At 41.7% G+C, this 22,703-nt stretch overlaps 2 protein-coding genes across 6 annotated transcripts in view; one reads left to right on the top strand and one right to left on the bottom strand.

Annotated features, from left to right (window-relative positions):
• The window catches only part of Mlana (melan-A), a 9,252-nt gene extending 1,032 nt beyond the window's left edge, over positions 1-8,220 (top strand). The window contains exons 2-4 of the mRNA XM_041660730.1: positions 3,761-3,857; positions 6,611-6,718; positions 8,152-8,220. Coding sequence (XP_041516664.1) covers positions 3,761-3,857; positions 6,611-6,718; positions 8,152-8,220 — 274 coding nt within the window. The remainder of the gene's footprint in view (positions 1-3,760; positions 3,858-6,610; positions 6,719-8,151) is intronic.
• Positions 8,221-10,228: 2,008 nt separating this feature from the next.
• Positions 10,229-22,703, bottom strand: part of Kiaa2026 (KIAA2026 ortholog) — an 80,384-nt gene continuing 67,909 nt past the window's right edge. For 4 of the 5 annotated variants that reach the window (XM_041660914.1, XM_041660917.1, XM_041660915.1 and 1 more), the window contains 3 exons: positions 19,394-19,509; positions 16,415-16,602; positions 10,229-15,413 (listed from right to left, as the gene is read on the bottom strand). In XM_041660914.1, the coding sequence (XP_041516848.1) occupies positions 11,788-15,413; positions 16,415-16,602; positions 19,394-19,509 (3,930 nt within the window). In that variant the 3' untranslated portion in view covers positions 10,229-11,787. The remainder of the gene's footprint in view (positions 15,414-16,414; positions 16,603-19,393; positions 19,510-22,703) is intronic. The other variant, XM_041660916.1, reaches the window with a different exon arrangement.

Genomic DNA, 22,703 nt, shown 5'->3' with positions numbered 1-22,703 from the left:
CCTTGTAGGAAGAGTTTCTGGAAACGCTTACATAAATCACACAGAGTCAAACAGCAAACGAGGAACAGACTCCATCCACGGAGTCTAGCTGGGAGCATTTTCCACACCTCAGCATAGCCAGTGCAGAGGTAGGGGAAGTGATACATTCCAGAAAACTGCCTCAGTAAGATAAAGATACTGCTTAGGTGGGGAGGTAGATTGGACATGGTATCGTTTTGTCATCTTTAGGGTAACTCCACTTAAACTATATTCTTCTTAGGCTAGAATTTTATTTTCTCTCATTTGGTAGTCCAGGCACCCTAGCCCATAAGTTCCCTTCCTTCTTGTCACCTGGACATTGCTCCTATCTAATAAGTGAAACCTCAGCTTAGGGTTTCCCCAACAGAAACTCGGGAACCAAAGGAAGGCTGGGGGGCTGGGGAGCTGGGGGGCTGGAGGGCTGGGAGGCTGGGGCCACTGTTCCACCGGTACTCAGCCTCCATCCCCCACACCACGACACCCACGTCTGCCTGCTGTGTCCCCCCACACCACGACACTCTTGTCTTCCCGCTGTGTGCTCACACCACGACACCCATGTCTGCCTGTTGTGTACCCCACACCATGACATCCTTGTCTGCCTGCTGTGTTTTATGTGGGAAAAGGCACAGAGAAATCAGGAGACCAGGAGTTATGCGACAGGATATGGTGATGTTGGGATTTAAGCCCAGCTCTGTTTGCCCATGAAGCACTAAGCTGGTGGGCTAACAAAAGCAAGTATTTGCACAGTCCTATTCAAAGAGAGGAGAGGCCAGAGATCAGCATCTCTCACTGCCAAGCCGGAAGTGGAGGCAGGCATTGTCAGCTCAGTGGGCTGACAGCTGAGTCGTCCTTTATGGTCCTTTACCATCAGTTCCAACTGGTGAAGCTAAGAGTCACACCCACAGCCAATGCAAAATTACTCTCCAGGTCTAGGAAGGAAGATGGACACCATTAAGTCACCTTCAGTATGAGGACCTGGTGAAGCAGGTGGAGCCTTGAGGAGACAAAGGCACAGAAGTAACAAGGGGCAGCAAACACTGCAGAATGTTGCTTCTGTCCCTGGGGCTGAGGGGACAAATGGGAAGGCAGGGGTCACTGGAACCTAAAACGGGGGGGAGCAAGCCCATAGAATGGGGCCTACAAGACTGAAGGGGATTTCGGTTGGCTGCTTCCTGTGTGCTCAGGCCTCTGGCCAGTGGGGCACTGGTCAGCTGGTGGGGGCTTGGAGAGGCTGGTTCTGGGAGTGGCAGGGAGAGAGGGGGCAACTGAACTGACCAGCACTGTGAAGAGCAGCTATGGGGGATGCCAAACAAAGCAGGAAGCAAACTGTCACCAGAATGCTCTGTGGGACACTCTGCAGAAGCCACAGGCAAAACAGAATTAGGGTCTGCAGAGTCCCCTGCCAGCATCCCAGAGCAAGACATAAGAAGGTGGGCTTGGAGTTGGGGACAGCAGTTTACACAGGGCCCCTGTGGCTTATTAGCGTCATGTTAGGTCACCTTCACTGAAGGCTCGTGCTTTCTTGCATCTGGCCAAAGTGTTTGTGCAGGGTCAGGAGAGCACTATGATGTTTTCCGAGAGCCCGGAAAGGTCCCGGGTCCAGCGCAGAAGCAAAATAGCTGCTCAGTCTGCACATATGGATGCTGTCATGTCCATGGACATCACCAGAGGCCCCAGCACAGTGCAGTGACACTTTGAACCCCAGTCCTTGAAGGACACGACCATAGAGTACCTGAAGCATCACGGTACATGATTTCATGCAGGGTAGTGAAAGAGACCAGGGAAGAACTCGAAAAAATCACCGCACAAGGCCACCGATATCAGGACCTCGCTCATCTGGCTGCCTTTTTAAACGGGAGGGTCGGACACAGGGGGACACAGGGGGACACAGGGAGCAGAGGCATTTGCATTGATGCGATATATCTCTGTGATTCTCGGAGGGTATTTCTCCTCCTCTGAAATCTGCTGGAGGTACAATGAGGAAGAATGATACGCAATGAACTCCCACAGCGAGTCAGAAAGGGCTACTGCTGCCCGTTAGTGCTCTCTGAAGCCTCAGTAGATGGGGTTTTTACACCCTCAACATTTGCCTAAATGCAGATTCCTAGGCGCCCCCTCCAAAAGGAGTCACTTTAGGCCAGGAGTGGTGCCCCGGGGTCTGTGCTTGAATTGCCCCTCAGGTGCCTGAGGAGCCTGCTAGGCTGGACAGCGGCTTCCTCTGGCGCGTCTGGCGACCTTTGATGTTTTATGCTTTCAGTCACTCGTGTGCATAGTCTAAGGACAACGTGACCGTGGGTAAGGAGCTGGAACAGAGCCCTGTCTGTGTGGAGGCGCTCGTAGAAAGAGCAGAGGGAGAAGCCAGAGCACGCGCGTGCTGAGAAAGTGTGTCAGCTGCCTGCCGACATGGGAACCATAGGACTCTCCCTGTGACAGCCTCACCTTAGTTTTTTTTCCCCAGGAAAGCACTGGACAATGGTCCTAGGTCGGGCCTGAATCCTAGAGCTTTCTTGATGGCTGTTTAGTCTAGTACCACTTACTATGCTGATTCCACCATGTGCTGGCTGCGCAGCCTGGAGCATTTTGGCAGCCTAATGTCAACTGTAAAATGAACTATCCCTCGCTCAGAGAGATTGCTGTGAAGATAAAACATGGGGGCAGGGGCAGTAGCACAGTGCCTGGTACAAAATGGTGTTCAGAGGAGGTCTCAGTGCCCGGGACTTGGGTGTTTGGGTCATGCAGTTGCTAAGTTTACACATGGGTTGACCTACACAACAAGGGCAGAGCTTCCGTCCACACAGACATCTTCCAGTCTCCCCATCCCATCTAGAGCTGGCAGCCTTGAGATGAAGGTAGGTGGTAATGCAAAAAACTCCCTCTTTCATTCACCCTCGTACCCCTGCAGCCACTCAGTCCAGTAAGCATCACACAGCCTGGCAGAGCATTTCTTAGCAAGCTCACAGTTGCAGTGTCCGGTACTCAGTGCGGATCGTACTGAGTACCATGCAGATGCCAGCTGACTGGCAGTGTCATACAGGAACACACATGTTGGGCCTTTGCAGCAACTGTACTGCTCCCCAGGGAACTCCGGACACAGGACACAGCAGTTGGCTAAGAGTCTCACAACAGCATCCTGATGCTCAGGACCAAATGCACAGATAAGAGACAGCAGAACTCTGCACTAGGGCCAGCTCAGACTCTTCTCCTTGGGTCACAGGATCACAGGAGTCACATCAGAGTTTAGGGCAGGGACAGCCTCAGGCTCACACCCTGACTCTGCCTGGTGATAGCTCTGGGTGGCAGCCCACTGATCCTCTAAATCCGTTTCTTCCTCTGTGAAGTGGCAATAATGATTGGCTCCTTGCTGCAGAGTTACAACACTGGCTCATAGCCAGTGCTCATTTCTACTTCCTTTTTCTGGATCGAGTTGGGGAAAATGCCTAAAAGAGCTGTGTTGAGAAGAAAAGGCTCTTCTTCAGTAAATATTCTGTCCACATAGCTGCCAGGTGCCAGGGCACGCCTTATGGTTTGGACATGGTGCTCCACGCTTCAGAGTCCCTAAACTAGGCCCTATCCTTAGATAGGAGCTGGAGGTCTGGTCAGGTGCCCTGTGTGGAAAACAGCAAACTATCTGGAGACTAGAAGATGCTTTTCTGGACCTCGGAAAGGGAGAAGGTTGGTTGCTTCACTGCAGTCTGGACCAATGTTTCTGAGCAAAGTGGGACGTGTCTATCTCTTGGTCTAGGGCTGCAGGGATTGGCATCCTGATTGTGGTCCTGGGCATTGCTCTGCTCATCGGCTGTTGGTACTATAGGAGACGAAGCGGATACCGAACATTGACGGTGAGTCAGGGTTCCCTGCTGGGTCCCAGTCTTCTTCTGAATCTCTGGGGATGCCCTCGCGTGTGTGCATGCTGCACATGGCATGGTATGGGGTGGGGGCAGAAGACAACTTTCTGGAGTTGGTTTTCTCTTTCCGCCATGTGGGGCTCGGGAGCAAACCTAGCTAGTCAGTCTGGGTAGCAATCACTTTTTGCTCCCTGCCAAATGCCAAGTTCTTCTAACTCTGTCATACCATGGTCCCCAAGGTTTTGCTGCTGCTGCTCACACCAGCATGAGAAAAACAACCTCCCTGCAACATCAGGGTGTGCCACTGAGTTTTTTTCCTTCGTCCATTTATCTGTCCATTGGTCCTGAAGAGATCAAGAGCAAACTTGTCATAATGCTAATGTTAGAAAGGGGCCTTAACAAGAGCTCCTGAGTAAATTGGGAGCATGGGGACCTTAGGGGAAGGTTGAAGAGGGAAGGAGAGAGGCAGGGAGGGGAGCAGAGAAAAATGTAGAGCTCAATAAAGATTAATAAAAAATGTATATAAAAAAACCAGGGAGGGAGGAACAAAAAAAGAAAGGGGTCTTAAAAACCTGAATATTTGTGAGGGTTCCCAAAGTCTGGGTGTTTTGAGACCTGCAAGGCACAGCAAGGTAGGAAGATTTAAATGTGATCTCAAAGGGAAACCAAGGGCTACATAGTAAAAACAAATATTTTAGCACTGAAAGCCACTGGGCGGGAGAGATGGCTCAGCAGCTGAGTGCACTGGCTGCTCTTCCAGAGGACCCAGGTTCGGTTCCCAGCACTCACATGCTGGCTCACAGCCCCTCTGTAACTGCAGTCTCAGGGGATCTGTTAAGCTCTTCTGGCCTCTGCAGGAACCAGGAATGCTCATGGTTGCACACAGGCATACATTCTGGCAAGATACCCATAGACATAAAATGAATAAATAATAAAAAATTAAAGCCACTAGCTAGGGATGGTAGTGCCTGCATGTAGTTTTCAGCACTTAGGAAGGCTGAGCCAGGAGGGCAGAGTTCGGGCCACCACAGGCTACCAGGAAGAAGCTGTTGAAAACAATAAAGCACCCCTCCCAATCCCCCATCAGACTTTCACACACATCACTTCAAAGTTAGATTGTCACAGAATCATCAAACTATATTGTCACAGAAACAGCAAAAGCATACTCAAAAAACAAAGCACTGAACTTGGGTGAGTGAAATATGGCAAAGTGGACGGAAACTTTCAGAAGTGTGAACCCTCTGCAAGTCTGACCTACACGTTGCTTTTCAAAACCTTCGCTCTATCCTCTCTGGAAGAAGGGATACCCTAACAAAACTCCACCAGTACCAGGCACAGCTCAAGCTCCCTAGAAGACATATGAACCCCGAGTTCAGCCCATAGCCCAGGCTGCCTCCCTGGCACGTGCATGCCCTCAGTCCCCATACTCAAATCATTCTTGCCTCCCTCCCTCCCTCCTCCCTCCCTCCCTCCTTCCCTTCTTTCTCTTGAGACAGGGTTTCTCTATGTAACAGCCTCAGCTGTCCTGGAACTCACTTTGTAGACCAGGCTGGCCTCGAACTCACAGAGATCCATCTGCCTCTGCCTCCTGCATGCTGGGATTAAGGCATGCGCCACCACTGCCCAGCCATACTTGCATTTTTTAAACGCCTGCTGCCTTCAACCTCCCAGATGAAACGTTCCTTTTCCTGGAAACCGGGTGGCATCTGTGTCTCTCTTTCCCAACTGCCTTTTAGCTGAGGGTCCAGAGTGTAAGCCAGAGGCAAAGCACATCGGGAGCCACACACCATCAAGCAGAGCCCTCTAGTGATGACATTACCTTGCAGTTGGTTATTTACTGTTTGGATGCAGGGCATCAAGATTTGGCTTCATTGTGCCCCACTGACTTGCTGGCGGCCTTAGATACTAACTCTTCCATACTTCACTGGCTTCTGCTCTACACCTCGTCATGGCAAAAACAAGACAGAAAAAATGCTTACTGGTTTTTACTATACACATCTTCATCTTTTATTTTCATCTTCAATTATACACATGTGTGTGTCTACATGTGGGCATGTGTATGAGAGTGTCTGTGTTCATAGAGGTCAGAAGCTGGTCTCCCTGGGCTCAGAGCTACAGGCAGTTGTGAGCTACCAAACACAGGTGCAGGGAATTAAACATGGGCCCTTTACAAGAATAGCAAATACTTCTAACTGCAGTCATCTCTCTAGTCCCATTTCTCTCTCTCTTAGCCTACATGGATGAAAGAGCACTACATGCATGCAGTACCCAGAGAGGCCAGAAGGGGGTTTAGAATCCCCTGGAACTTGTATGATAAATGGTGGTGAGCAAAGAACCTGGGTCCTTTGCAAGAGAAGCAAATGCTCCTACCCACCGAGTCATCTCTCTAGCCCTATGTCCTTAGTTTTTGAAGAACAATTTTACAAGTTGTTCATTTTGTAAATGCAGTCTTCTTGGGACTTCTCTTCAAAGCCTCCAGTGAGGGACAGCTGGTGCTGGGCACTTCCTTGGCAGTCTTTAGTTAGTTCCAACACAACTCTGAGAAGTGCGTTGTACTGTCCTGCAACTACAGAGCTAACAACTAGAATCAACAGAGGTAAAGGGCGTGGCCTGAAGAGCCACAGCAAGTGAGTGCCAGCAGCTAGTTGAAAGCCCATTTTTAAAATGTTATTTCTTTTATCTTTTCGTTCATGGACTTAGTTCTTATATTTTTTTAAACCATTCATTTTTATGACTTTGTATTTCAGGACAAAAGACTTTATGCTGGTATGCAAAGTACCCTGAAGGAAAGATGCCCTAGTGATGGTCATCAGGACAGCGGACTGTCTTTTCAAGAAAAAAACCAGCAGCCTGTGGTAGGTGGAGATTGTGCATCTGGGCATTTTCATGTTAGCTGCTTTCAGGTCAAGTGAACAAAGTGGTTTCCATTGAAAAAGCAATGCGAGTCAGGTGGTGGCCTTTAATCCCAGCACTTGGGAGGCAGAGGCAGGTGGATCTCAGTGGGTTCAAGACCAGCCTGGTCTACAGAGTGAGTTCCAGGACAGCCAGGTTCTCACAGAGAAACCCTGACTTGAAAAACAAACAAACAAAAGCAACTTAATATCACTAAACTCTTAACTGGCCAATAATGGTCAAAATTAGGGCTGGGATCATAACTCAATGGTAGAGCTCTCGCCTTGCATGTATGAGGACGTAGATTTAATCCACACAACTGCCTCTCCTTCATAAAGGTCAAAATGGTAATTTTTATTGGATTATTTTATAATAAAAGCAAACAAAATGGGAAATAGGTTTTTTTTAAGTTTTATTTTCTAACATTTAGATTTTACAGTCCCTGCTTATAAGAGCCACAGGAGGGTTTTTTTCCTATAGAACTGAGCCACCACATGTAGTAAACACTTGAAACATAAATAGAGCCACTACTGACCTGTGGGTTTGATGTTGAAATGACTGTATTTAGTTAGGTATTTTATCTAATTTACCTACTTTATAAAGGTGAAGTTATTAGGAATTTAAGTTCTACATGTGACTTGCATGCACTTCTGTACACTAAGTACAGCAAAGTAATGGACATTGACTCTGGGGTCAGGTAACTGTGTTTGATTCTTAGCTCCATGACTTTACTGTTTGTGACCTAGGGCAAGTGACTTGTCCATGCCTCCCACTTGACAACATCTCTTAATGACTGAGCATTAACTGGATAACTGACACATTTGTGCTCAGCTGGTAGATAAATGTGTCTCCCCCAACCTTCATGGTGTTGTCTTTGGATGATGTTTATCTCTGAGCTGCCCCTGCCCCCATCCCTAAATATGCCTTTAGACACACCTAATAGGGAACTCTATGGGTGAAGATGCAGCATTTGAGTGACTCACACACAATTCGAGAATTCACAGGCAGGTGAGTTTCTTCAATGGGGACCTGCTGCCAAACTTGACAGCTTTGGGTTTGATCCCTGGGACCCAGTTGGTAACGGGAGAGAACCAATTTCCCAAAATCATTCCCTAACATCCACATGTGTGCTGTGGCACAGGTGCTGCCCTCAAAACAAAGTAAATAATTTAGATTTTGGGAAGCCTCTCCTCTTGTTTTTTCCCCCACCAATGTTTCAACATATGCATTTGTGAGATATAACCATTACTCCATTGGACAGAAACGTATGTATGAACATTTAGACGCTTTGGTCCAGAGCAAAGGTATCAATGTGATGCAAGCTGTGTTGCCTCACCCCTCCCAGAACATGTACACTGCTGTCAAGCTCACTGCTCTTCCTTACTTATCCTCACAGGTTCCCAACGCTCCACCTGCCTATGAGAAGCTCTCTCCAGACCAGTGCCCACCACCATATTCACCCTGAGCGCCAGCAAGGGGCTGGGAATGTGGAAATGGTTTCTCTCACGCTTTTGCTTTAAGGCTGGCAGACACCCGTGTTTTTCAGAAGGCTACATAATGAGCATCTCTACACTTAACAGGCCAGTGCTAAGTTCTTGTTAGGGCAACCAGAGGATAGTGAGAATTGACAAGAAATAGGACCCTGGGAAAAGTTTTAATAAACACTTTAATGCATGTCATCTGTCCCAGAAGAAATGCTATTAAATCATCGTCGTCATTTTGAGGGGTAAACTCCATGGATAATCTGGGAGCATCTGAATTGTGAAGAAAATACCTTTTCTAACTTTCTTTTTATTCTTTGGGTCTTTCACATCATTCATCTTGACCATTCATTTCCCATCCTTTTGTATCCTCCCTCTGCCCTTGCAACCTCGCCCCTCCTAAAATAGAATAAAATAAAATTTAAGAGAAAAACAGGAAAAAAAGAAACTCACCCTGGAAGCTGTAGGCACATGCAGGAGACTCCTCTCACTCCAGGGATTTAGTAGTGAGCTTCATGGGACTGAAGTTATGCCAGAGGTATCAGTAAACTAGGTTCCATGAGAGTTTAGAGAATTCTTTTGAGACAGTAGGTGAAGTTTTAGGTTACTTTGTTTTATAAATTGGGTATATAAACACATTCATTGAATAAGTACTATCTATGTGTAATATGATACATTTAAAAAGAAGTTTTGCCAGGCAGTGATGCACGCCTTTTAATCCCAGCACTTGGGAGGCAGAGGCAGGCAGATCTCTGTGAGTTGGAGACTAGCCTGGTCTAGAGTGAGTTCCAGGACAGCCAGGACTGTTACACACGGAAGCACTGTCTTGAAAAAGAAACAAAGAAAAAAACAAGCAGAAAGTTTTATTTTCTATGCATTGGTGATTTGCCTGTGTGAGGGTGTCAGAGTTCTGGAACTGGGGTGATAGGCAGTTATGAGATGGCATGAAGGTGCTTGGAATTGAACCCGGGTCCTCAAGTGCTCTTAACCACTGAGCCATCTCTCTCCAGCCCCCTACAATGCATTTTAAGCAGCACCCACATGACATCTCTTGAAAAGTTTTTATTTTTTTTTAAAATACTGATAGGGAAATGGGGAAGGGGAGAAGTAGGTGATCAAGTAGAGCAGAGACACACTGGTAAAGTAAAGGCAGTCTTAGAGCATGATTATACATTTCGAGACAGAGAGAAGTGGTGTATGTCTGCAACCAATGCACTGAGGTAGTAAGATCAAGGGTTTGGGGCTAGCCTAACCTACACTGACAAAAACAATTCTATTTTCCCTTTCACACCGAATAATTTTTCTGCCCCTCTCCCGGATGCTAGGGATGGGGCCTATCACCTTGTACAAATTAGGCAAACACTCTACCATTGAGTAAGTCATCAGTATAAAACAATTGTTTGAGAAATCTGAGCAATATTTTAGGAACACTTGCTATCCTTTCCACCTCAATAACATTTTGATATAATTTGAATGGAAACCTTTAGGTCTCCTCATTTTCTTTTCTTACATATGTGGGTGTATATGTTGTGTGGGTTCCTATGGAGGCCAGAGAAGGGTATGGGGTTCCCTGGAGCTAGAGTTACAGGCAGGTGTTGAGAATTCAGGTAAAGGAAGTAGAATGGTACCCAAGTGCTCTGGAAGAGCAGCAAGTGCTCTCAAACACTAAACCATCTCTCCAGTTCTTCTCTTTTTTTAATAATGAAAAATATCTTAAATAGTATTTATTTTGTGTGTATGTGTAGAGATCAGTGAACAACTTGCTCAAGCCTGTTCTTTCCTTTGATCATGTAGGACACAGGAACTTAATTCAGGCCCTTTGGTTTGGTGGCAAGCACCCTTACCCACTGAGCTGCCTCATAGGTCTAAGCCTACTCTTCCTAATAGTCTAAACTTTGGACTAGAATGCTGTGATGAGGCTTAATGTTTAAAGTTGAATGTGTATATATAAGTATATCTCAATAAGATAATAAAAAATAAAGCTCCAGTAAATACAAAGCTACCTTTTATTTACAATGAGGCACATTCTCAAGCACTACAAAGTCAAGCCCTGAGTCAAATCAACTGAGAACAAAATTTGCTTCATATTAGACCTTAAGCAGCAGCTCTATAATCTGAGTAAAAAAAAGGGCACTCTCCTTGCTCACTTTTAATTTCAAATGACAAAGAAATTCATGTTCTTAAATATAATTTTGGAAGTAACAATGAACTAAGACTTCAATTTAAACAGAAATGTGGAGAAGGATGGTGAAGGGTGACACTATCACTCTGCATTACTTTGCAACCTCTTATGAACCCAGGTTATTAAAAAATAAGTTTTGCCAGGCATGGCGGTACATACATGTCTACAATCCTGGTATACTCAGGGGGCTGAGGCAAGGCCAGTCTGGGCTATATGGAAAGTTCCAGGCCTGTTTAGGGCATAAAAAAACCTTAAAAAAAGTTTTAAGAAACATGTTTTGGATGTATAGACATAAACCAAATATTCTATCTGAAAAACAACAATATCACCTATTTGTTTTGGTCGACATAGAATTTGGTGGTAGCCCAACTTTTTATTTATTTATTTTTTAATGTTTGGAACCATAAAATTTTGAATGAAAACCTCGAAACAAAAGTAAAGTAAAGTAGAACTATGGTGAAAGAATGTGAAGCATCTGATCCATGTCCTGGCTCTACTCCCCATGAACCAGGAAGTCTGGACATGCCACTTGGCTCCCAAGATTACTGCGCAAATCAAATGAGATACATGAAAGAAAGCTCTGTCAAGTGTAAAGCCTGTGTGAGTGCTACTGTTTCTATATACTTCCCAATTTCAACACATTTTTAAAGGACTGTTCTCATTAATATCATTTTTTTCCCCCAATGGACAAGAACACATTTTAAAAATGGCATTCAAACAAAGAAATACAGCAACTCAGTTTATTATATGCAGAGTCTTCTGCATTGTTGCTAACAGTTCACTGGTCCAAAATTACTAAAATACTTAAAAAACTATACATTATGTAAACAAAACATAAATAAAGACAGTATTGTTCTTTGTACATATATTTAGTACAGATTATTAGGGATTTAAGGAATATGTACAATTTTACACCATGGACTGCATCTTAATGCATAAATATATATATATTTTTACAGAAACAAAAAAATGTCACTAATGACACAGAATACTATACTGTAGATACACCACAACCATCCAAATTTAAGAAGAAACATCAATATAATTATGAAAAGGCTAGCTTACTTAAACTAGTCAAACTTAACTTTGTTCAATTTATGTTATATAGACAGGCAAATCTTGATGAAAATTTTGAACAAAGAACCTTGGGAAACATCCTTATACCAACAAGTGAAATGGTATACTTTGTCCTCCCCAAGAAAACAAAGTCTTGTGCAAGCTAATGAAGATACATTAACACACACACACACAACTTGTAACATACACACAATAATAAACAGTATGTTTCCAACAGTATAATAAAGTTAAAATTTCTATGGGAGTTACAACAATGCCCCGTTTTTTAAAAACTGGCTCATTTAGTCTAAATTCAAGATGCAGCTGTGTCAGGCTTCTCTGAACCAGATGACTGAAAAGCAGGGAAGACAGAGGCAGGATTTTGACCAACAGATACAACTTGAGAAAGAGATGAAGACAATGAAGATACCTTAGATGCTGGAGTATTTATGGTATTTAAAATGGCTCCTTCTGGGCTAACTAGTAACTTTTTGACAGAGGTATCCAAATGAAATACCGATGTGCTACTTGGCAGTGGAGGATTATTGGAGGAAATGGCAGAAATCAAAGATGTCTTACCCAAAAGAGTAGCTGGAGGGGACTTAATTACTGAAGTTAATGGCACCGTTGGTACAGGTGGAACATAAACTTTAGCAGGTGTGTTTATGATTTGTGGTGTTGAATGTACTGTAGAGAGAGAGCTTGGACTTCCAAGACAGTTTACAATCTTTGTAGAGTTTCTTACAGAATGCTTTAAAGGCTGCCCACTTAAAGAATTATTTGATGTCTGTATGATCTTCTGGACAGGATTATCAACAGGTGTAGCCGGTATGCTTTGGGCACTGTTAAGAACTAAGGGAGGTCCATATTTTGGATTAGTAGAGATAAGGAGGACATGGCTACCAGCTCCAAGACCTTGCGGTGGAACAATAAACCGGGCTCCGTTCATCATGATTTGAGTACCTGGTGCCAAAGGTGTACTGGTGTTGATAACTATTTTTTGATGAATACAAGGTTCATTGAATGGAACACCTGCCAGACTAGTTATATTTAATGGTGCTGTACAAGTGTGAATGGCAGAGCCGCCTGTAGTAGAATTGTTACTGGGAGTTGTTTTTACTAATGAAGGGGATATATGCTGGTTTGGTATAGATGTAACATTGGAAGTATTGATTATTTTACCTGGACTTGGTGAGAGGGATGATATTTCAACTTGAGGTTTATTTGTGTTTGCACTTGTTGGCACTGTAGCTGAAGTCCCTGGTGAATGAAACTGGAGAGAAGTCTGAGACTGTCTTTTGGAAAGAGATACAGGGCGTGTGGCTCCTGGTACTGCTGCTGAATGTGGAACTGTGTTGATTACTTTTGGAGATGTAGTCACAGGTGTGGGCAGGGCAACAGTAACAGGGATTTGCAAAGCTGATGTCAAACATTTAGAAGACACTGTTGGTTGTGTAGTTGAAATGAGAACAGATGACGCAAGGTGTCCTGTTTTTACAGTTGATATAGCCACAGTGTTTCCCAGATTTGACGTGCAAAGTCTATTTGACAAAACAGGCATAATCCTTGAAGAGGTATCGTTCCCACTGACTAAAACAGGAGGTCGTGTTCCAGCAGAAGCAGAGGATGAGGTCACTGAAAGGGAGTTCAAAGGTACATTTGCTCCTGTTCCTGAAAACATGTTTGCAGCTCTTGCTGAAGAAACCACTGACTCATTAACAGGAGGAAGATTTTTACTCACAATATTTGAGCTTGCTGGGACTGAGTTACCACTTGCTGACAAGGGCGAAACACAGCCCTTACTACTTTTGTCTTCTCCTTTTGCCATTACATTTTGCAATATATTAACTGATGATATAGCTGGCAGATTTCCTGGAGGGTTTATAATTGCTTGACCTATGTTTAGTCCAATTTTTACATCTTTAATCTGAGACACAGTTGGTGAAGGATTTATCTTTATTGGTGCTCCCACTGTAGATGGAATCAGTACTATTTGGGGTTGTTCTGGAGTCTTAACATATGTTTTATTCAAGGAAGGAGGAAGTGTCTGTTTTAATGATTCTGCAATAGCTGCTGAGGTTGAAGGGCCACTAGGAACTGGAGCATTAATAAAAACTACTTTCTGGGTAGAAACACTTGTAGATGTCGGTGCTGGCGCCATATTAACTAAGGGCCCACTGCTACAAGGAAGAACAGGTGGGGCTGATACCAGCCTAAGTTTTTGAACAGGAGTCTCACTGAGCACATCTCCGTTTATTGCTGCTGCTGCTTCTGATCTTGTAACTGGGTAGGTTTTTGGGATATAATCTACTTGTTGTGGTTTAGTTGATGTATGAATAATATTTGTATTGGTTTGTCCAAAATTTCCTGTTGATATGCTAATTACACTAACTGAATTATTTGTTGTTGATGGTAGCGGCGAGCTGGAAGAAACAGAGGGCTTCAAGGGTGAAGAGGGCACGTATGAGGTTTTTTCTACCACGGGGCCCACATAGCCACTGTTGGAGGGTTGGTTTAACATAGGTTTGAGGTTTTTCCCTACAGATGGATGAAAGCCACATGAAATAGAAACAGAAGTAGGCGTTTGGCTGAAAGATGGGAGGTTAGATGTAGTAGTCATTCCAGCTACTCGTGAAAAAGCAGGGGATGATGTTGATTTTGGTACCAGAAATGCCTGAAGTTGAGGTGCGAAGGAGAAAACAGAACTTGAAGATAAACTCTTGGGTGAATTTTGTTCTGGATTAGTTTGTACTTTTACAACTCCAGTGTTCCCACCTCGAGTCCTAACAAGAATCGACTGTGAATCTCTTATACATACAGTTTTTAGTTCTTGCTTTGCTTCAGAAGAATCAACAGTTTGCTGTGAAAAACAGGTGAGGGAACTGCCAGAATCTGTAGATTCATCTAGTGTTGTTGCTGGTAAGAGAGGCTGAACTGTTGAGGAAATGGTGGGGGAAGTAAGAGGCTGGGGGAATGGGGCTGATGAAACTGTACTCTTGACTTTTCCTGCTTCACTTTGGCTAGTCTGAACTGGTGATGCTAATGCATTACTTACAGAGCTAACAGGTGACAAAGGCTGTGATCTAGCACTCACATTTGATGAAGGTGTAATTGTCTTACTGAAAACTGTATTAGGCAGTTGGGTAGATATTGTCCCTACTGAGGTGATAGGAACAGACACTAAAGAACAAGTCATATTTGTCGTCTGTGGGCAAGATGAACAGTGCTCGGCACCTTTCTGCTGAGGGGCTGCTAGCTCTTTTGCAATTGCTTTTCCTTCTTTGTGCTGAATCACAAAATTCTTAGGCAGAATAAGAACTTGCTGCAACATCTTTTCTCCTGTTTTAGAATCCAGCACAGGCTGCATTTGAATCTTGACAGAACTATTGTGAAGGTCTACTGGCAACCACTGACCACAGGGCATTTTGTATACCATCTGCAAAGGTCCTTTTGTACTGGCGAGGCAAGTCAATGCTGGCTTTAGGGGGCTTGTTTCTGCAGGAGATAGAGCTGGCTTTTCCACAGCAGGAACACTTCCACCTGTGGAAGGGGGCAGTTGATTTGTTAAGGTCACTTTGTTCCCAATATTCTTTGCAAGCAAGGCCTGAATAGGTTTGGTCCCTTTCTGGAGAGCAGACACTGGTACTGATTCCTTTGAGGCAAATGACTCTGTAAATGGCAGTTCTGTATGTTTTGACTCATTCAAACAGTCAATCTGCATATCAACTTCTAAGTTCTCAAGTGATGCCTCATTTGTGCTTAGCTTTGCTCTCTTCCTTGGGGAAAGCTCTTTTGTGCTATCGTCCAGATAATTACTTTGTTTAGACTGTCGTTTAAGTGTTTTAGGCAGTGTCTTCACTACACCTTTAGATGACAATTCTTTTTTCAACAACTTGCTTCTGGCCAAAGGAAAGCCTATTTCTGATAATTTCATATCATCTGAAAATTATAAAAAAAGCATTTTGTTTATAGAAAACAAGTGATTGAGTGACACCAATTAAAAAAATTATAGTCAATTTTTGAGCAGGCAATTTAAAGAGTCTATGGTCCAGTCATTCCAAAACTTCAGCACTACAGAAGAAGTTAACAGTGACCTTAAACATGCTGACTTCCTATATCCCAATTACAATAGGTTAAGAGCAACCTATTACTGAGATTAATTTTGGACTAATACTGCTGCCAATGCATAAGCATTAAGGAAAAACTCACAGCTTTTAAAAAGATACTCAGTTTAATCTGGCTAGTTTTCTTTCTCTAGATAGGGAAACCTTTATGCCATAGAGGAATGGTTATAATCTGTACTTTAGTCTTTAGAGACAAAAAATGAAAACAAATGTTTAGCCTTTCTTGTTCTTTATTCTTAAAAAATTGTGTTCATTTCTGATCAAAAGAAGTTCACTCTTACAATTCACGCAAGATATGAAATATATTAACATATTACTAACTACAAGTTTTTCATATTAACTTCTTATTAAACTAAATAATGCCATTGATGAGCTGAAATGAATCACATGTAAACTGGTCTAGCTACCCATACTTATGTGTGTTTACTTTAGTCTCAGTCAGCCATCAACTTTGGCTGTACCTCATTTTAAAAAATATTCACAACCTTAAGGATTTCTCAAATTCATTTACGGCAAACTTTACCAACAGAGCTTTAAGAGTAGTAACAATAAAAAAAAAAATTCCAAACAGGTAACAGTTTAGCAGTGTATGATCTGCAACAGGCAATGACACATATATAACTTAGGGTTAGGCAATGGCTTCAGAAACTCTGAAAAATTTAATAATGATTGCCAAGAAATTGCTTACAAGAATATGGATAGCATTTTGTAAATTATTAGATTTCCTCATCAACATTCACTGACCCGATTACCTTTTGCCTTCACAAAAAACCAAAGTTCTCTTTGTGCTTATATTTAAAAAGTTTGAATGCCTACCAGAATCCACGTGCTCTTTCTCCAGGTTGTCTAGAGGTTCTGCTCCATCTACAGACTTACTGATTTCTGCTGTAGGGGGCTCTCTCTCAGGGTTCCCTTCACATTCTTCAGTAGTCCATAGTTCCCTAGTGAACTGACCATGATCAGGTTGTCTTCGGAAATCATCATAGTCTTTCTTCAGGCGGCTCCTGAAATAAATCAATGTAACATGGAATTTTTGGAAGCTAAATTAATTAGCATTTTAAATTAAATCTTGAAATATTTTCAATTATCTTAAAATTATGTTTTAAGTGTATCTAAAATGCCTATTAGTTCAGTCTTACCAATTATTAATTACCTAAGAAGACAAAATTTATGATATATGCTTAAGAAATTAAAGGTTATATCTTAAAATTTCTGAATAAAATTTGAATACACCATCTATTTGTCTTTCTGAGGGTTGTAGTTAGAATTATTAAGAAAAGCAATAAATAACTAAAATTTTCTATCTGAATTGAAAAATGAGCCCTGAGTCACTGGCCCGGGACTTAGCAGGTACACTGGCCAGCAAGCCCTAGAGATCTGCATGCCCTGTGAATGCTTGACTTTAAAAAAAAAAAGTGATTTTTCCCCCCTCTTTTGTTTATTTCTTTGTTTTTAAAAGATAGAACAGCACTATATAGCTCTGGCCATTCTGGAACTTGCTATGATGAACAAGTTTGTCTTGAACTCATAGAGATGCCTGCCTCCACCTCCTAGGTGTTGGGATTAAAGGCATGAACCACAGTAACTGGCATTAAACATGGGTTCTGGGGATTGAAATTCTGGTCCTTGTGCTTGCAAGGCAATCACTTTATTACAAGACAAGTATTCTACCAATTGAACTACTACTCCAGCCTGATACAGCCCTAAATTAGTCATCACAGTATAGTTTAGATTTTTTTTTCTTAGTTTTAAAAACAAGGTCTTACTATGTAGCAGTCTAGGCTTATCTCAGATTTACAATTCAGACTCCTAGTTGCTGGGATTACAAGTGTATACCACTATTTCAGTCTAGAAAAATCCTTAAAGAATAACTGAAGTGATAATAGTTTTGCATTTTATTTATTTATTTAGTGTTTCCCCTTCCCCTCAAGACAGGGTTTCTCTGTAGCTTTGGAGCCTGTCCTAGAAACTAGCTCTTGTGTACCAGGCTGGCCTTGAACTCAGAGATCAGCCTACCTCTGCCTCCCAAGAGTGTTGGGATTAAAGGTGTCTGCCACCACCACTCAGCTTGCATTTTATTTTTGTTGTTAGTGTGTGTGTGTTTGTGTGTGTAGTGTGTGCCCTACCTCTGCCTTCCAAGTGCTTACCTTACTTCTAAATATTGCAATGTTCAATGTCTACATAATTTCCACTAATGCCATGACCTTAAAAATAATCAATCTTGATAACTCCCAAATTTGTACCTCAAGTTTAATAGTCTTGAATTACTTATATAACTCAGACAATGCCTACTCAACACCATCAATTAGATGTCTAGAAAGTATAACAAACTCAACATGTTTAAATCCAACTATTCCATCCCTGTTATTCTTCAAATCTGATTCTCCTTTAGTCACTCCTGTCTCAGCTAATGGCAAATCCATGATGATAATCGTTTAGACCAAATTAAATTTTTACTCATCAATTTCTATCACATTTATATTAGCTACTTCATTAACTGCTGGTTTAAAATACTTGACGAGGTAACTTATGGAAGGAAGGGGCATAATTATTTCAGTCTGAGGGTATATTATGGCAGAGAAGTTATAGCAACAGGAACGTTGAGTGGCTGTTCCTTGAGCCCATCAGAAAACAGATGAATGCTGCAGCTCAGCTCCTCTTCTCTTTTTTGTTCAGTCTAGGGCCCCAGGTGAGGGTGAACCACCTCAATTAATCTAATCTAGGAAATCCCATACAGATATGCCTGAAGTTTGTTTCCATACTATTTTGGAAGACTATCAAGTTGATGATAAGAATAACCTACCACACACTCTGAAGCACACTCTTTAGGCAAATTTTACCAACCCTACTTTGAAGCTATATCTAAAACCCAACCACTTCCTGTCATGTGCAATGCTACCAGCTACTCCCACTTTTTTCAGGGTAACTATTATAGTATAACTAGTTCATCTGCTTTCACCTTTACAACAATTTCAACATGGCAGCTAGAGTGAGCACTTTAAAACTTAAGGCCAGATAGCCTCAGTGATGGTTCAAATGAATAAAAGTGCCTTCCACCAACACACACATAAGAGGAAGGAAAGAGCCAACTCCCTGCAGACTGTTCTCTAACCTCCACTTGTGACCACGGTAAACACAAGTGTAATTCCTGTCCCCACCCTCCACACACACAGAAACAATCAACCAATCAATGTGAAAAAAAACCAAACCAACCTTAAGGTGAGAGATATAGCTTACTGGTATGTACCTGGCCACGTGCAAAGTTCTGGGTTCAAGTCTTAGCACTGAAAGCAAGCAGGCAAGCAAGGAACAGAAACACAGGAGGAACATCCTGTCTCTGTAACACCCTTTCAAAAGCTTTTCATATTGGCCCATGTAAACTCTTAAGAGATTAAGTCCTACCTGACCTGGCTACTTGACCTCTGACTTTTATGTCCTATGTCAATCTTCAATCATTTTTCTTTGGTTATAACTGACTCTTTGTACTTCCTCCAAATGCCAAATACACTTCTATTCTTATAGAGTTGCCCTTAGAGGAAAAAGGTGCATACTTTCCCTCTAATGTGCACCTTATTTCCTTTACGAGTAGCCTTCCCAGTCTCAGTCTCAAACATCCCCTCCATCATGATCCTCCCCACTAATATTCATCACCTTTTGAGTCCGTATGTTTCTTCCATTAGAAAGCAAATCACAGAACACATGTTTTGTATTGGATGAAATGCAAATGAATGGAAAAACCCCAAATCTTAAAATAAGGGCCTTAGGATAAGTTAAATAAATTGTACAGTTTGTTACCTGTTTCTTTGAAATGCCTTCATTAACTTTGGTTCCCATGGCAGCAATTCATTTAAAAGGCGTATCAGTGTACTATGCAATTCTTTTACAGCTTGCCTCCGATGGTACCATTTGCCCTAGAAACGTAAGTTTAAAAAGTAAATTTCTTAGACTTACTTGAAAATCAATATCAATCAAATTTTATCCTCTAACAAAGTAACAAAATGTCAATAACTCATCAAAAATACACAAAAGAGGAAATATCTTTTAAGAAATCTGAATATGTTTAGCTGTAGCATGATTAATAAAAACCCAGAGGCTGATACTGGAGTTCAAACTGAAGACCAGAAAAGCAAGGCAGTCAGCCACTGGCTCTTACCTCTACCTCAGTCCAAAAATGATGATCCTGCCTCCAGGAATCCTCAGAACGACACTGAGACAGAAATCTTTCTCCTTCCTTTTTATATTCTTCTCTCGTGCTGAGATTATAGGTGTATAACCACCACTGTCCAGCCTCTATAGCAAACTAGTGTGGCTACCAGGATTAAAGGTGTGTGCCACCACTACCTAGTCTGTATGGCTGATCACTGCAGCTGTTTTACTCTCTGATCTTCAGGCAAGCTTTATTTATTAAAATACAAATGAAACATCACTACATCTAGTGATCTTCAGTTCTCCAGAATAAATTCCAAATGTTTATCATCTAAGTAGGAAATGCATACTTAAAAAAGTCTAATTAGGTCAGTTATAAATATCTTAATAAATCATTTACCAAATGTATGTAGTCTTGGGTTTGAGCTCTAGTGCCAAAGGGGAGGGGCCCACCAACAAATGATCAAAACCATTTAAAGGCACAAATATTTAAATAAATTCACCAAATAAGTAAATGAAGCCATGAAGCAAAGTTTTTGTAACTTCTAAGAGAGGGGGAAAAAAAAGAGAGACTTTTTAACAAACTCCCTAAGAAATTACTATAATTATTTTAGCAGTTTCTAGCATAGAAAAGCAAAATGAGAGTTTACAAAAGGAAGAAATATCTTGCATCACATAATCCATATGTATTATTTCCAATGGAAGTCACAATCATATATTACAGATCACATTTAACATGCATAAAATCACTTCATCCTATCAAGTCTATCTGCCCATATCAAGAATAATAAGATCACTATCTATAGCAAAAGTATATTCTAGAGGTGTAAACGGAGTTGCCAACTTTTTATATACACATACATACACATGCACACACATAACATCTTTGCTATTTTAAATGACAAGTCTTTAACTTTATAACCCCAAAGGTTTCAGAACTTTAAAGCAACAGGATATCTATTTACATATTCAAAGAGTTACATTTCTTCTGAGGTTTTGAATCTTAGAAGGGTAACTGTTTATTAGAAGAGTAGGAAGATGTAGGATTTTATGCTGTGGACACACCAAATATGAACCCTATGCTAATTTATGTCTTAAAAAAGATTATTTTATTTTATGTGCAAGACTGTTTTGCCTGCATGCATATGTGTGTAATGCATATAAAACTCAAAGAGGGAGTTAAATCTTCTGGAACTGTTTACAGGTATTTGTGCATCTCTGTGTGGGTGCTAGTCTTCTGCAAGAGCAGCACGTATTAACAACTGTAGTCATCTCTCCACCCCTAATTTACATCTTAATAGGATGTCGGATCACGGTTTTAAGAAAAATTTTAAGAAAAATCCCTCCCCTCCCAGACAGGGTCTTTCCACATAGTACTGGTTGTCCTGGAACTTTCTCTGTAGACTAGGTTGGCTTTGAACTCAAACATCTACCTGCCTCTGCCTCTTGAGCACTGGGATTAAAGGTGTGTGCCACCACCACCCAGTTTAAGAAAATTTTTATTTCCTACCACACAGTGGCTCTCAAGCTTCCTAATGCCATAACCTTTTAATACAGTTAGTTTCTAATGTTGTGGTCACCCCAACTATAAAATTATTTTTGTTGCTACCTCATAACTGTAATTTTGCTATTATGAACCACAATGTGAATGCTTGATATGCAGATGGTCTTAGGCAACCCTTGTGAAAGGGCTGTTCAACCTCCAAAGGTGTCATGACCCACAGATTGAGACACTGCTATAGCATATTAAATAGTCATTCCTTTTCAAATATATTCTAAGAAAAGCATAAGTCAGACCCAAGTAAGCAGTGAGTTATACCTTAGAAGTGAAAACTTTTCTAAAAGAATTGGTGAGATAGTAGGAAGTGCTCATTCTAATCCCTGAATCAAAACTATTAAATGCAACAGGAGCTAGTATTCACTCTTTTGGTTTTAGACAGGATCTCACTATGCAACCCTTTGACTTGCTATGTAGCTCGGGCTAGTCTGGAACTTTCGAGCTTCCTGTTACAGCCTCTCAAGTGTTGGGATTACCGGTGCCAATCATATACTCAGCAACTACTTGACGGAAAACGAAATGGTGAGAGAACAGAATTAAATTTTCCTCAAACTTAAGAGAGGGAAGAATGTTAAGGAAGAAAGCCGAAAGAATATCCTGTGTGTGGTAGAATTCATTAGAAAAAGGATTAAAGTCTTTGAGAAAACTAGCGGGGACCAAAGGAGAAAAGTGACGCCTGCGGAACTAACCTGGCTTGTACAGTTACTGTCTGGATAAGTACAGTGGTGACAGGACGGGGAATTCAGATGACATCAGTTAGGACTAGGAAGATGAGGAACAGGAAGGGTAGACGGTATATCTGTACATCTTTATATCAAGACATTGCTGTAGTGGTGTCTCTGTTAAATTACTAAATTAATTTTTGCTTTATAAGATTTTAAAAAATGATTAAGAAGATTTTACATTTAATTCTGATTTTTAAAATTAATTAATGTCTACAAAATATATGACCGACAAAAAGATTCTATACAAGGAAGGGAACTTAAATATTTAATCAGAGAACAGATTTATAATTTTCATACAAGTGCCTTACCCATTAACCTGTTTTGAAATATCTATGGTGTTCTATCATAGAAGATTAATCAAATGTATAAAACTACAAAAGATATAATGACTCCTGTGAAAGGAACCTATACACTGCCATGGGAATGTGAATCTATACTCTTGAGGTGATTAAAAGGGCAGAATCACTGCTTGTATTGGTGTTTAAACAGGGTTTTTACTCAACAACTCAAATGGAGGGGGAAATCAGCTTCAAGTGTTACTGGGATAAAATATGATGCTTACAATCCAAATGCAATTAAAGTAACAGAATTTTTGCCCCACACCACTGTGCTAAGGACTGAATCCTGAGCCTTGCACTGTACCACCAAACTAACTCCTTAGTCCTAACACTGTTGC

The sequence above is a fragment of the Microtus oregoni genome, unplaced genomic scaffold, assembly GCF_018167655.1.
Source record: "Microtus oregoni isolate MIOR12 unplaced genomic scaffold, Mior012 000012F_ref0000307, whole genome shotgun sequence".
NCBI lineage: Eukaryota > Metazoa > Chordata > Mammalia > Rodentia > Cricetidae > Microtus > Microtus oregoni.
Note: the sequence above shows the minus strand (reverse complement) of the source record. Positions and strands in the feature narration are given on the sequence as shown.